Consider the following 16,059-nt stretch of genomic DNA (forward strand, 5'->3'; position numbering starts at 1 on the left):
TTTTTTTTTAACTCGATATTATTTGGCCACCCATTTTTTATTAACTTTAATACTAAAGTCTGTCATTTAGAAACTATAGTTAACCTTCCGGGACTCGTGCCGTTGTAAAAAGTACAACACCTTCGAAAAAAGCTCGCTTGTCACTCACAAGACGATCGGGACTGCATGAGCGATCTAGGACAATGCGAGTCCCGGAAGGTAAATTAAAATTTATGAATTTCTAATAAAAGACTATTGGATTTTCAATTTTTTTTCTCAGAAAGCCACGTCGTTTCCAAAATCTCAAAAACTTAATTTAAATTTGTTATTAATTCATACTTATTTTTATTCAAATCATATTTTTTAAATTTCCCAGTTATTTTAATTAGGTACTTTAAATTTTTTTAACAAATTTTCCCATCAAAGATTTATAAGCCTTGTGAGTGCGAATAGTTCACCGTCTAGGAATCAACTATTTTATATCATTGTTTGGCTGTTGTAATTATCAACATAATTTTGTGACACAACTTGTAACTTACTACGCGCTCCCATGACGCAGGGCAGTTCTCGTGGTGTGTAACTTAATATGAGGTTCCAATTGTCACATTATTAGCTTCTGGCTGATCCAACGAGTACCATCCCCAATATCCAACACCGTGGTACTTATGAGAGGGTCTCTTGCTTGTTTTGGTCTTTTCTTATTTTCTGATAGCATTTTAGATTTAGTATTTAAAAAATAAAACACTAGTTTGCAATCTACGAATTATACCGTAACAATGCTAATGCAACTTGTAGTTCTATACCCGGTTTAAAACTTTATACAAAAGTCACTATTTGGTCACTTTTTCTGCAATTGAAAGTCACTATTTGGTCACTTTTTCGTCATCGTCGGTCACTAAAGTCACTATTTTGAACGGCATTCATCGCTACCAGCCCTGTGGGCCCAGTATGCTGCCTTGGGAAACTCCAGTTCTTACAGCTAATCTATCTTATTTTTCGAATTCTGTAGTGAGCGATGTGATAAATAATTTGGAATCAGTAGGGAGAGAAAATAAATAAAACCTTCATTCCAAATACTGTCAGAAGAGCAACTCCAGTCGAATACACTTCTGATTTGGTGAGTTGTAACTCTTAATAACTGATAAGTGGTTGGATACCCATTGCGAAAACCAAATTGTTCATCAGCAAAAAATAAATTGTCTTTAATATGAACCATCATTCTATTTAGAATAAGCTTTTCAATCAGTTTGCTTATTGGAGAGGTTCTGCACTTCTACCAACACTGCCCGATACCGCCTCCGCGAAGCGCATTATAAGCCAGTTCTCCTAACATAACAAGGCAAGATCAAATGCATTCTGAGAATTTGGAAACCCAAAGAATCGATGATTTGTTTACTGGAATAGTGAAAAACGCATCACACATCACGGACCGCGCAGTTTGGTTCAACGAACCCAGAACCTTGGCTGGATGATGAAGGTACCTCTCTGCTGCTACGACTACTCACCACACACATAAACGGTGCTCGCTTAGTCATGGCGCTCTTGGATGTCAGTCGTCGCCTGCTTGGGAATCGAGAACCAGTAAATGCATTTTCGCCATATCCCCAGACTTCAAACTAATGGCGGCGATTTTTATTCCCGGTTTCGTGCCGCTGAGTGTTGCTCTCTGATGTGTGTTTTGATTTTATCGCTGATTGATCGCCCCCTCGCGTCTCGTTTTGGCCTTAGGGCGAACGATGGGCGAAGCTAATTGGTCTGGTTTTTTCGGTTTAGTAAGTAAGAGAAGAATACTTGGTAGCTGCGGATAATGGTCGATCAAGCAAAAGTGGTTTTCTCGAAAGATGACCCACATCAAAGTTGGTGAGCTGCAATTTGTCAGACGTAAGAACTCAACAACGACGTCTGGAAGAAATCGAAAGTATGAGCTGGCAAAGGCACTTCTGGATTCAAAGATTCTAACGCGGAGAAGCACACACACAAAGTAGTGATCCGCGCGGATGGAAGACTGCAAGGTGACGATAACGAGAGCGAAAATTTACGACAAACATGCCAAAGAGTTGGGTCGGGGACAAATCGAGTCCAGATGTGGCCAACCGGGGCGCGAATTTGTCAACTTGTCTTGTTTCTGGTGTTTGTCGTTCTGGTGGCGAAGAACACATGTCGCGTTGATGAAGACATCTAAGCACATAAATTTTAACTGAATTGAACGCGCTTTGCGTAACCCAACCAGGCTCGGTCCCACTGAAACCAACGAAGCGGTAACTATTTCTGTCATTGCGGAGGTGGAACAGATAAAATGGAAATCTATCCAGTTTTGCATTGAATAGAATTATACAAACATATGAGGACTGTTGACTGCGTCCCATTTCCCGGGCCATTAAGGTGCAAAATTGAGTCGTATTATGAGCCGATTTATCGCCAAGCACTTCTATAAACATCGGTGAATTATAAGCCGTGACTTGCCGCCATCCTTCATCTCAAGTGCTTTCGTCTCTCGTGACAAAGATGCACAACCGAAGCAAAGCAAGGTATGATCCAGATCGTTTCATAAAGGAGCGCGCAGACTGGTTCTCCAACCATGCAATGAATTAAAATGCATCTCTCGATCTCTTCGTAGTTGCACTTTTCTTGCGCGTGGGCGCACAGATTTCTAATGAACTCATATTGCTGCTTTTTTACCATCACCGTTAGCAGGCGACACATCAACTCGCCGAAATAATGTGCCGTTAGTTGCTGCACTGACTGACTGTTTGCTCTGATTCACCACCCCGACTGCCGAAGCAACGAACTCGACACTGCGGTGGCTGATCGCCTGCCGGAACGGCCACTGAACTTTACCGCTTCGTAGATGGAGTCCAATTTCTAGGTGCCCATTACCAGTGACCATAAGAGGCCTGAACGATGGGTGATTAAACTGACACCCGCGATCAAGTACATTCGAATCGACACAATTGTATTAATTACAATTGCTGTTGTGTTTTTATATTATTGTTATCAGATAGTTGTGGAGAATCAAGGGTGACTGACCTAGAAGGAAAATTGAGTGAAAGGTTTTCGAATAACCATTTGGACCATTTTGAGCATAATAGTTTTTAACAAACTCATTCGAATTTCCAGAGGAAATTCATTCGAATTTCCAGAGGAAATTCATTCGAATTTCCAGAGGAAATTCATTCGAATTTCCAGAGGAAATTCATCCGAATTTCCAGAGGAAATTCATCCGAATTTCCAGAGGAAATTCATCCGAATTTCCAGAGGAAATTCATTCGAATTTCCAGAGGAAATTCATTCGAATTTCCAGAGGAAATTCATTCGAATTTCCAGAGGAAATTCATTCGAATTTCCAGAGGAAATTCATTCGAATTTCCAGAGGAAATTCATTCGAATTTCCAGAGGAAATTCATTCGAATTTCCAGAGGAAATTCATTCGAATTTCCAGAGGAAATTCATTCGAATTTCCAGAGGAAATTCATTCGAATTTCCAGAGGAAATTCATTCGGAGGAAAGGAAATTCATTCGATTTTCCTGAGGATATTCATTCCATTTAACAGAGGAAATTCATTCGATTTCCAGAGGAAATTCATCTGAATTCCAGAGGAAATTCATTCGATTTCCAGAGGAAATTCATTCCATTTCCAGAGGAAATTCATTCGAATTTCCAGAGGAAATTCATTCGATTTCCAGAGGAAATTCATTCAATTTCCAGAGGAAATTCATTCGAATTTCCAGAGGAAATTCATTCGATTTCCAGAGGAAATTCATTCAATTTCCAGAGGAAATTCATTCAATTTCCAGAGGAAATTCATTCGAATTTCCAGAGGAAATTCATTCGATTTCCAGAGGAAATTCATTCGAATTTCCAGAGGAAATTCATTCAATTTCCAGAGGAAATTCATTCGAATTTCAGAGGAAATTCATTCGAATTTCCAGAGGAAATTCATTCGAATTTCCAGAGGAAATTCATTCGAATTTCCAGAGGAAATTCATTCGAATTTCCAGAGGAAATTCATTCGAATTTCCAGAGGAAATTCATTCGAATTTCCAGAGGGAATTCATTGGAATTTCCAGCGGAAATTCATCCCAATTTCCCGAGGAAATTTATCCGAATTTCCCGAAGAAATTCATCCAAAATTTGAAAATCTCGTTACTAACGACATAAAAAAATTATTTTCTGTTGAAAAATGCAATCAAAGAAAAACATATCGCTGCATATGTAACGCTTCTCAGAGCTGTTGAAGGCGGTAACCCGTATCAAAGTATGAATAAGAATCAAGCAACGCTTTTTTTATTTTTTATTTTATCATTCTATCATGATGTTCAAACAATTATATAAGTACGTAGACACTGTCCAATTATTAAACACTGCGTTCCATGCAATCGTGCCGTGCCAAAAACAGCCTCAAAATTGCCAACAACTTCCGCTTCAGAAGTTCGTTGTTCGTGTGCGGCATGACATCGCGGTCAATGATTCCACTACTGAATCCCCATTTGGCATTCCCGCTGCCACTGCTCCCATCGCTTCACAACATCATCGCCACCGACTTCCTCTTCAGTTTCGGTGTCACTTTTTCGGAACTCGACGGCAAACTTTTCGGATTTTTCTCTGCCTTTGGTTGTCGCACCCATAAATCTACCTTCCACCCACTCACAACCTGGTGCACTGAAGTCTCCGCGAACACGAACGCGAGATTTGGTGATGCATCAGAGTCAGCTTCTTTGTTTTGGCATCATCATCGGGGGTTTGGCTTCTCGGGCGGGAAAGACGATTTATTAGGACCATGTTGTCGAGCACGCGAGTGCGCGCTTGAGCTCACGGGACAAGTTAACCCGTTCGAAGATGTCGCCCGGAGACAAAGCTTAAACATGAAAAGACTATCAATCTCCCCGGGGAGCTCACTATAGGATTTCGGGCGGTCATTAATCGAAAATGTCATGTCTTCCGAATTATTTTAAAATATTTTCTCTCCATTGTCAATACTCTAATTAAGAGAAATTCTGAATTTGAAGTCTCTAGGTGCACTAGTTCCAAAGATATAAGGTGGCAAAGTCAGAAATGGGTAAAAAAGTTAGCAAATTTTCTGAAAAAATATTTTATTTTCAACTATTTATTGAAATATTTTTTAAATGTTTTTTCTTCAATGTTAATACATCATTACAAAGGTTATTGTATAAGCTTTTAAATGGTGTGCAAAAACTAATGGTTACACTGTGAAAAAAAATTGAAAAAAATGCGGAAGCTATTTTCAACTTTGATAGTGAAGAACTTTTTTTTCCTCAGGAATCCCCGGGTTCTTTTATGATACACATCAAGGACAAAGCTTCGACTAAAATGTCCCGAAAGAATTTCTTGCCAGTATTTGCAATTAACAGAGTTAAGTCACTCTGATTTTTTTTTCATTTGTTTTTTTACCGTGTTTTGCCTCTCTCGTACTCCAAGGTTAATGCTCATTCCAAAACGAATGTTTGATAGAAGGCCCGGAGACCCCTAGTGGTATATATCAACTAACTCAGCGCGAAGAATTGAGGTGATGTCTGTGTGTGTGCATGCGCGTCTGTATGTATGTGCGCAAAAGAACGCAATCGCCATTTAGACACTTATTTGTGTCCGATTTTCTCGCAACAAGTTTCATTCGACGGGAAATCTAGTCCCATCGTTTCCTATTGAAAATGGGTCAGACTGAACTATGCGCTCAAAGGGTATGGTCAAAATACATTTATTGGTAATAACTTCGACTTTATTTATAACCATTTGGGCTCATTTAATAACTTTTCCAAGGGAGTAAAGAAATAAAACCCCCAATGTAATGCAGCACAACGGTAACGGAAGGATTTAACAGTTCGCTCATATATTTCCTGTCAAATTTTACCGTTTCCGTCGCCATTCCGCTGAAAATGCGTTTGGGGCTTGAGTGGTTTGAGTCATTCTCTAAAACCTAATTTTCTGAGCTATTCATTAGCTACTGATGGAGAACTAAATATGAGATTTCATAATATGTAAATATTTATAAATCTCCTGGAATCAATAATTCCTGACATGTTTATTGCAAAAGTAAAGACGAACAATATCTTAGTTAGAACGGAGCGTATGAAATTCCTGCTAGTGTTCAAGGAATGTCTGGCTAATGGTAGGGATATATTAATTCACTCTTCTGCCCTTTGAGGCTTTCGGGCGGAACAACCAGCGGAAAGTCAAGATAATCAGGTGAAGAAATTCAGAACTCATAATGCAAGAAAATGACCAAGAGAGGCAAATGTTGACATTTTCCTTCGTGCCTTACATGAATCAGATCCATTTTAAGCTCGATTTGGATAACGAGGAGACGTTGGAAAAAAATTTTCACTTAGTTATTCTTATGCCATGCGTAATTTTGTAATATTTGAAGATTTTCAAAGTTCTTTATCTTCTAATACTTTAGATGAATTTATCTCATCTTCCATCGTTGATGGAATTGAAGAAAATATCATTGAAGACTTAAACCTTGACACAGAAAAAGAATGATGCTGTATATAACTTGTAGAAATCATGAAAACAAATCAAAAGTAATTCAAATAGTGTTGTTATTTAAATTAAAAGAATTTTGCTTTTCGGAAGAATGGAGCATTCTTACATTCCACAATGAATGTCCACATTTTTGAGAATATATTAATCTCATTTTTGAATAACTTGTACACGTAAAAATGTCATGGGATTGCGATTTCTAATTTGCTAATACCCTTTTTCAAAAGTTATTTTCAATTCTGATTATTTGATTAACATTTAATGCTTTATGATCCTTCAGATCCTAGTACTTTGTCAAACAAATTGTTCTAAATACAAATTGTGAGGCATGAGAGTGAGAACAAAAAATATCACGGAATGTCATGAAATTAATGTCATTTAACATGATCGCCGCCATAATGTCCATAAATTGCTGAACTTAGTTTTGTACAGCCCTTCCTTCTCCTTAAGAAAACGCACGAAATTTCAACTTCCCAAATAGGTTTGCTTTGTCACGTTAATCGAACCTATGAAAAAAATAATTACGTAATTCATAGACGATCCCCAAAGGGGGGGGGGTTGGAAATTGTATATTCATGCTATTTCGACCATACACAGCTAAAACTAAGTGGAAAATCACTTTAAAAGTCCAATTTTATTTTTGACCGCTCGCTTGTATGGGGATCCCCCATAGTGGGGAGTCGCGCTGGAAAGTGTTCTCCGGGAAAGAAGTTATTTTGGGTGCAATCTACAGCCGATTAATAGCCGATAACGTCGTCGTTGTATGTTTTGCAGGGACTTAAACATAAATACGTTCCAAAAAATAGGAGAACTATCCTATTGAACACTTTTCAAGTGAAAATCAGAAAGGTACAAATAATTGAAATTTCATTTGTGAAATATATTTTACTCTGATTTAGCTTTTCGAAAATGTTGAAAAAAATAATAATACTTTATTATGATGCGTTCAGCACCGGTACAAGAGCTGCCACAATTTTCGATCGCACGGATCAGATTATCCACAGCTACGACCAATACCGGCAGTACGACGGCAGCGGAAGAGAGTTCACCGGCACCAGCGGATCGGCCTGGCGTAAACAGAGCAAGCATAGTCAGTGACAAGTGTGAAAACATTAGTTCAGCTCTGTTGGGCTGGCGGACGGGTGCGGTGGTTGAACAGTCGTAGCTGGTGCCTAATACAGCACTCAAACATGAGGGGACTTGTCTGACGGATTGACTTGGCGGTCGGTGTGAGATTTCAATGACTGGTGGAAGTGTTTTGATTTTCTAACGAAAGTGAGAGAAACTCGAGTTTCCGAGTGGTGGTTTGGAGAAATGATACAAAGTGGATGGTTGCTGCTATTCCATTTGAGACCACTCCTTATAGAAATGGTTTGCACATAATCAATGCATGTCGTTTTTATATTATATGTGATCTGCGACTCAAGATAATAATTTATTGATTGGATTTTTTTTCTATAGATGGTTTGTTATGAAAACAAATTGAATTCAAGCTGGAACTTCTCCAGTTATTGCCAAACATATTCTTTTCCACTAAATTTTTAAAATATTTCAAGTAATCTCGATGACAATGTTGCTTATATGACATCTCTTTCCGCTATACATACTGCAGAAAAGCAAACCACAAGACAATGTTGCTGGTGGTAAAGGTGACTGCAAAATAATGGAATGTATGTCCAATCACGTTCCAGCAGTTAACACGCCCGCTGCTCCGTTGGGGACGGGCAGCACAACATCTCCAGTGAACCCCGTCAGAGTATGATGACTGACTCCAAGTGACGGGGCCTGACAGACAGACAAACGAAGGATGAACACCGAACAGCATCTTTCTTTTCTGTCTGGTGTCACTTGACCCGATGACACACGCCGCCGCGAGCCAACCGAAAACTGCAAACATGGAAAGCACGAGCCAAACGTGCCTCGAATGCTCCGCACGACCAAGTCACGACAAACGACAACAGACCAAACCCACAAAGAAGGTCAATGAGCCACTCACAAAACGGTCCAACTAAGCAGCAGCTCATTCGCAACTTCTTGAGATGAAGAAAGATACAAACTGAAGTGGATTTAGTATTGCACTTATTTGGTGCAAAAAACGGCTCCTCTCATCCAAACAAGGCTAATTCGCACTTTCAAACTCACGAGCAATATGCAAATGAGCGTACGATGCTGATCTATCCTCTCGAGGCTCAGCCCAACCCCAGCCCACGATCGGAACGTGTCTGACACATTAAATTAATTTGATTAGCAAACCGAGAGCTAACGAGCACCCAATGCGCACCTTTCCAAGCGGCGGAGGACAATTTTGTGCAATAGGGCTGCCTGCGTGCTGCTGCATTGCATATCGATTTCCATTTCGCTCGGATTCAATATTATTTATCTTATCGGTTGATCGCGCGCGCTCAGCATATGCACATCTTGCAGCATCATCAGCATCGCACCGACCGGTACCGTGTGGCACATGGCATGCAAAATTAATGCTCAAACGATAAGAAATGCAACACCAATGGCTGTGGAGCCCGCTCAAACAGACGCGGTGCAATGCAAACCGGAGGGGTGTTGTTGAGGGAAAGGCAAACAAATCAATTTTTCACTTTCCACCGCTTCGCTTGCGCAAGCATGCATCGGTTGGGTTTTGGCTTCTGGATTCGATTCGAACGGCGAGAGGGTTTCCTTGATGGTTGGTTAAAAATAGCCGGTCACTTGATTAAGCGAGGTTTGCTACATTTGGATTGGCCGGCTGATCGATGTTTCCAAACTGTGAATAATGGCAGATGCTGCTGCAAAGCGTTGCCTTCGTTAAGTTGATTAAGCGACCATATGGATAATTATCGTTACTAATTAGAGGGATGAACATGTGTAGGAAGAAGGAAAGTAAAGTATCGATATAAATCAAACTAAACTCAAAATTGTATTAAGTTAGTTGGCTGGACCTCATCAATTCATTGAAATTAGTTCCGGGATCTTGAACTTTTTTCTTCAAAACCATAAGAAAAAATTGCTAGTGAGAAGGCTTAAAACTTTCCGTGCTAATTCTGAAAACAATTCGTTTAAAACTCCCGAATAACAATTCGTGTGAAATCGAAGGAATTTTCCGAGGAAATTTGAATGAATTTCCCGAGGAAATTCGAAGGAATTTCCCGAGGAAATTCGAAGGAATTCTCCGAGAAAATACAAAGGAATTTCCCGAGGAAATTCGATGGAATTTATGAGGAAATTCGAAGGAATTTCCCGAGGAAATTCGAAGGAAATTCCCGAGGAAATTCAAAGGAATTTCCTGAGGAAATTCGAAGAAATTTCCCGAGAAAATTCGAAAGAATTTCCCGAAGAAATTCGAAGGAATTTCCCGAGGAAATTCGAAGGAATTCTCCGAGAAAATACAAAGGAATTTCCCGAGGAAATTCGATGGAATTTATGAGGAAATTCGAAGGAATTTCCCGAGGAAATTCGAAGGAATTTCCCGAGGAATTCGAAGGAATTTCCCGAGGAATTCGAAGGAATTTCCTGAGGAATTGGAAGAATTTCGGAGGAATTCGAAGGAATTTCGAGGAAATTCGGAGGAATTTCCTGAGGAAATTCGGAAGGAATTTCGAGGAATTCGAAGGAATTTCCTGAGGAATTCGAAGGAATTTCGAGGAATTCGAAGGAATTTCGAGGAATTCGAAGGAATTTCGAGGAATTCGAAGGAATTTCCCGAGGAATTCGAAGGAATTTCCTGAGGAATTCGAAGGAATTTCCTGAGGAATTCGAAGGAATTTCCCGAGGAAATTCGAAGGAATTTCCTGAGGAATTCGAAGGAATTTCCTGAGGAATTCGAAGGAATTTCCCGAGGAAATTCGAAGGAATTTCCGAGGAATTCGAAGGAATTTCCGAGGAATTCGAAGGAATTTGCCGAGGAAATTCGAAGGAATTTCCCGAGGAAATTCGAAGGAATTTCCCGAGGAAATTGAAAGGAATTTCGAGGAAATTCGAAGGAATTTCGAGGAAATTCGAAGGAATTTTCCGAGGAAATCCGAAAGTATTTCCCGAGGAAATTGGAAGGAATTTCCTGAGGAACTGGAAGGAATTTCCCGAGGAATCTGAAGGAATTTCCCGAGGAATTCGAAGGAATTTCCGAGGAAATTCGAAGGAAGTTCCTGAGGATTTCGAAGGAATTTCCAAGGAAATTCGAAGAAATTTCCGAGGAAATTCGAGGGAGTTTCCCGAGGAAATTCGAGGGAGTTTCCCGAGGAAATTCGAGGGAGTTTCCCGAGGAAATTCGAGGGAGTTTCCCGAGGAAATTCGAGGCAATTTCCGAGGAAATTCGAGGGAGTTTCCCGAGGAAATTCGAGGGAGTTTCCCGAGGAAATCCGAGGGAATTTCCCAAGGAAATTCGAGGCAATTTCCCGAGGAAATCCGAGGGAATTTCCCGAGGAAGTTCGAGGCAATTTCCCGAGGAAATCCGAGGGAATTTCCCGAGGAAATTCGAGGGAATTGCCAGAGGAATTTCGAAGGAATTTCCTGAGGAATTCGAAGGAATTTCCCGAGGAATTCGAAGGAATTTCCTGAGGAAATTGAAGGAATTTTCCGAGGAAATTCGAAGGAATTTCCGAGGAAATTCGAAGGAATTTCGAGGAATTCGAAGGAATTTCCTGAGGAAATTCGAAGGAATTTCCGAGGAATTCGAAGAATTTCGAGGAATTCGAAGGAATTTCGAGGAAATTCGAAGGAATTTCCTGAGGAAATATGAAGGAATTTCCTGAGGAAATTCGAAGGAATTTCCCGAGAAAATTCGAAGGAATTTCCCGAGAAAATTCGAAGGAATTTCCCGAGGAAATTCGAAGGAATTTCCCGAGGAAATTCGAAGGAATTTCCTGAGAATTTGAGGAATTTCGAGGAAATTCGAAGGAATTTCGAGGAATTCGAAGGAATTTCCCGAGGAAATTCGGAAAGAATTTCCTGAGGAAATTCGAAAGAATTTCGAGGAATTCGAAGAATTTCCTGAGGAAATTCGAAGGAATTTCCCGAGGGAATTCGAAGGAATTTCCCGAGGAAATTCGAAGGAATTTCCCGAGGAAATTCGAAGGAATTTCCCGAGGAAATTCGAAGGAATTTCCCGAGGAAATTCGAAGGAATTTCCCGAGGAATTTCGAAGGAATTTCCCGAGGAAATTCGAGGGAATTCGAAGGAATTTCCCGAGGAAATTCGAAGGAATTTCCCGAGGAAATTCGAAGGAATTTCCCGAGGAAATTCGAAGGAATTTCCCGAGGAAATTCGAAGGAATTTTCCGAGGAAATTCGAAGGAATTTCCCGAGGAAATTCGAAGGAATTTCCCGAGGAAATTCGAAGGAATTTCCCGAGGAAATTCGAAGGAATTTCCCGAGGAAATTCGAAGGAATTTCCCGAGGAAATTCGAAGGAATTTCCCGAGGAAATTGGAAGGAATTTCCCGAGGAAATTCGAAGGAATTTCCCGAGGAATTGAAGGAATTTCCCGAGGAATTCGAAGGAATTTCCTGAGGAAATTGAAGGAATTTCGAGGAATTCGAAGGAATTTCCTGAGGAATTCGAAGGAATTTCCGAGGAAATTCGAAGGAATTTCGAGGAATTCGAAGGAATTCCTGAGGAATTCGAAGGAATTTCCGAGGAATTCGAAGGAATTTCCCGAGGAAATTCGAAGGAATTTCGAGGAAATTCGAAGGAATTTCCGAGGAAATTGAAGGAATTTCGAGGAATTCGAAGGAATTTCCGAGGAAATTCGAAGGAATTCTTCCGAGGAAATTCGAAAGAATTTCCGAGGAAATTCGAAGGAATTTCCCGAGAATTCGAAGGAATTTCCTCGAGGAATTCGAAGGAATTTCCCGAGGAATTCGAAGGAATTTCCGAGGAAATTGAAGGAATTTCCTGAGGAAATTCGAAGGAAATTCGAGGAAATTCGAAGGAATTTCCCGAGGAAATTCGAAGGAATTTCCCGAGGAAATTCGAAGGAATTTCCCGAGGAAATTCGAAGGAATTTTCCGAGGAAATTCGAAGGAATTTCCCGAGGAAATTCGAAGGAATTTCCCGAGGAAATTCGAAGGAATTTCCCGAGGAAATTCGAAGGAATTTCCCGAGGAAATTCGAAGGAATTTCCCGAGGAAATTCGAAGGAATTTCCCGAGGAAATTCGAAGGAATTTCCCGAGGAAATTTGAAGGAATTTCCCGAGGAAATTCGAAGGAATTTCCCGAGGAAATTCGAAGGAATTTCCCGAGGAAATTCGAAGGAATTTCCCGAGGAAATTCTAAGGAAATCCTCGAGGAAGTTTGAAGGAATTTTCCGAGGAAATTCGAAGGAGCTTTCCAAGGAAATTCGAAAGAAATTGCCGAGGAAATTCGAAGGAAATTTTCGAGGAAATCCGAAGGAATTTCCCGAGGAAATTCGAGGAAATTTCCTGAAGAAATTCGAAGGAGTTTTCCAAGGAAATTCGAAGGAATTTTCCGAGAAAATTCGAAGGATTTTTTTTTATGATTTCTTTTAGAAAAAACTAGCGACCGAAAGCCCGAAAATCGCTTGTTTTCGTCTCATTGAAACGAAAAGTACGAACCCTGCATTTTACACGTTGTTCGATACCTTTCCATTTCTTAATTATTCCCATTCGTCCAATTTATCATGTCTTCTATTGATGTTTCTCATTTTCGAAGTGGACACTTATAGCCCTTTCAACGTACCAAAGCTTAGTGAACGAGAAAGGCAAAAATTGCTGCCTTTGTAAGTTATTCCTCAATTTCAAATTCCATCAAGCTGAATCGCGTTATTGTCATTAGATTCGCGATCCTTCCTTTTAAATACTATCCCATTGAACCAGCTCTGCTGGCTCAGTCGAACCCCCTCGGGTAAAATTACCTGAGCTGGGCTTCGAAAATGACACCGCACTCCTTTTGTTGCCAAATTGCGTACATCTGTGGGGAATGCCGACCCATTGCATTGCATTGCTTTATTGTTCCCCTCATTGCGGTTAGATCGTTGTGCATTTATTCACTGCATTGAGCCCAACTAACTGGTGGAACGATAGAGATAGAGCGCAATTGCAGCAATTTATGCAAGTGCACTCCTTTGATCCAGCTTAGCCCTTCTGCCGAAGTACCAACATTTCTCCATCATTAATAATTCATAGCTTAGAGCTAGTGTTGTGCAGTGTAATGCTATGCAATCCACACAACGGCAAACCTAAATAGATGCAATCGGATTTATTTCGTGTACTATTTTGCCGGGAAACTGTGCAAGAAAGTACATGCTCCCACAAACGAATCGGGATGGGTAAGAGCTGTGGCCCCGCGTCCAAAGGTAAATTCCAATTTTCGGAATTTACATTTGGATTAAAAACAGTTCTCTCCACCACTACCTCTTGCTGTCAGTCAGCCCGTGGAATGCATTTGGGTCATCCCTGTCTACATTACCACACAATCCGATCGGTTCGTCTGGGTCCCATGAAAATTGGGTTCATGCTTTGCTCGACAACATCGTGGCACGCAATGACCGCATAGAAATTGTCTTACTCCGATCTCTTCTCGTGGCAGCCGTTTTCTTCCCGCCCAATCACCTGGCTGATGGTCCGCTTGTGTCAGCCAGACGTCAACTCGGGCGCGTATTGCATTTTAAATACCTGATGTTGACGCATTCTAATGTTGTTCGAGACGAAGCATGATTTCTCTATCCCTCTATCGCCACCGGTTCGAAAGTGCATCGGCGCCCGCGTCAGCGTCTTCGGGTGTCACATCTTTCTGCACGTCTCGTGACAAGGCACCTTTCCGTGCACCGACAAAGGCGAAACCGATCGGTTCGTGTGCGAGGTCGAACGGTTCGCTGGGAAAATTAAACATTCTCCAAATGAGATTATGCAAATGTGATGACCTATTCGTCGTAGACCCTTCGTTGGCGCACCTTCTCCGGTAGCTGATACCCTACTTGCAACATGTCTCCGGTTTGTAGCGAGAAGGGCCGGAATGAGCAACGTGTTTAAATTAACATAGTTTTGAACGACATCCAGCTCTGACACAGCTCCATGACTTCTGGTCGTTTGAAGACGCTCGCTGGGAAAAGATAGGACGGAATGGTGACTTTACGGCTGCGTCGCGTCACCTCTCTTATTGGGGTGGTCCAAATATGCGTAGGTGTGGAAAGCTCCAATGGATGGGAGAAAATCCATTTTCATAAATTTCGAAGTAGATTACTTTTCGTGATATTGGAAGATTTCGAGTTTCGAATCGATTCACCCGCAGTCATAACTTTTTATATCAATTCCTTCTGAAGAGGTATCAAATCGAAATCAACAGCAAACAGCAGCAGTAAAGGGGTCAAATATTGCATTTTAATGTCATTATAACGTGGTTCTCTTTTGTTCTTTCTTCTTGCAGACAACTGCCGGTACCGTACACCAAACCGGGGGTCAATGGGGGCACGGCCATTCCGCTGCCGGCGACTGTTATGGTCACCCGGCGATGTCCACCGGATAAAGTGAGGCCATTGCCACCGACCCCGAACCAGCAGACGGGTAAGTTAATAAGTCGAATATTACATAGTAGGTGATGTTGGTGATATTTTATATAGCGGTGCACCGCGGTGGTTGCATAATCTTATAACTTGTGGACGTGCAGTTACATATCTCAGACGAACAAATCTCAGTCGCATCAATAACGATACTTATGCAGTAAAATAGTGACATCGATGGACTCATGCATAAATTTAATATGTTCTCCACATTATCCTATAAATTCCTGCATGCATTTTTATTTGTGGGCAGATGCATGCCAATTATCCCTCAGAATCCGTTTCGCAAATGGTTTTGCATTCCAGCACAAGTATGAATATCGGCATTTGCGCATTGAATGTTAAGGCAAACACCTAAGTATTTATCTGATGAATTTATGCACTTGCAGATGATCCATCAAACTCAATCAAGTTCACTTGTCATAAGACGAGTTTATACAATTGAATTCCACCACTTTATTGTATCATGACATGTACGTATTTCGACCTCAACAGTAAGGCCGTCTTCAGTGTCTCGTACTTGACTCGATTTAGTGAAGAAGTGAAGACATTCCACTAAAAAGCTCAAAATAATTTTCTTATCTCAATCAAGTTGTAAAAAATGCGAATAAATAAAATAATGTTTATGCTCAGTTAACATTTTGATACGTATAGCTGTTGATATAAGTTGTCATATACAAGCAAGAGAACTTGCACTGAATCGCTATATACCTACTAAAGTGGAGGCCATATGCGTACTAAACAACGATTTTTTTGAGTTTTCGTAAGCATAATTACGATCTAGTAAACATTCAAAAAAATAATTGTAAACAATCATGTCTCGAACATTTAACCTTTGGATTCAGAGGCTAATGCTCTATCGATGTGCTATACAGCAACTCTTGAAAAGCAGCAACTTTTTGACAATCATAATCTAGATGAAACTCTAATGTTGACTACGATATTGCAGTATACGATATATATTACATTTATAAGATTCGAGAATCGTGTTGTTGTACGTACAAATGTAGCTTGAGTCTTATTTGAAAACTGTTTGTAATTGTTCCGATAATGTTCATACATAAAACGATTACGCAG

The 16,059-nt window shown here is 40.5% G+C and overlaps 1 protein-coding gene across 1 annotated transcript in view; it reads left to right on the plus strand.

Annotated features, from left to right (window-relative positions):
• LOC134218160 (protein sickie-like) overlaps positions 1-16,059 on the plus strand; it is a 66,906-nt gene that overhangs the window by 24,413 nt on the left and 26,434 nt on the right. Inside the window, exon 3 of the mRNA XM_062697056.1 lies at positions 14,850-14,986. Within this exon, the coding sequence (XP_062553040.1) occupies positions 14,850-14,986 (137 nt within the window). The remainder of the gene's footprint in view (positions 1-14,849; positions 14,987-16,059) is intronic.

This window comes from Armigeres subalbatus, chromosome 2, assembly GCF_024139115.2.
Source record: "Armigeres subalbatus isolate Guangzhou_Male chromosome 2, GZ_Asu_2, whole genome shotgun sequence".
Classification (NCBI taxonomy): Eukaryota; Metazoa; Arthropoda; class Insecta; order Diptera; family Culicidae; genus Armigeres; species Armigeres subalbatus.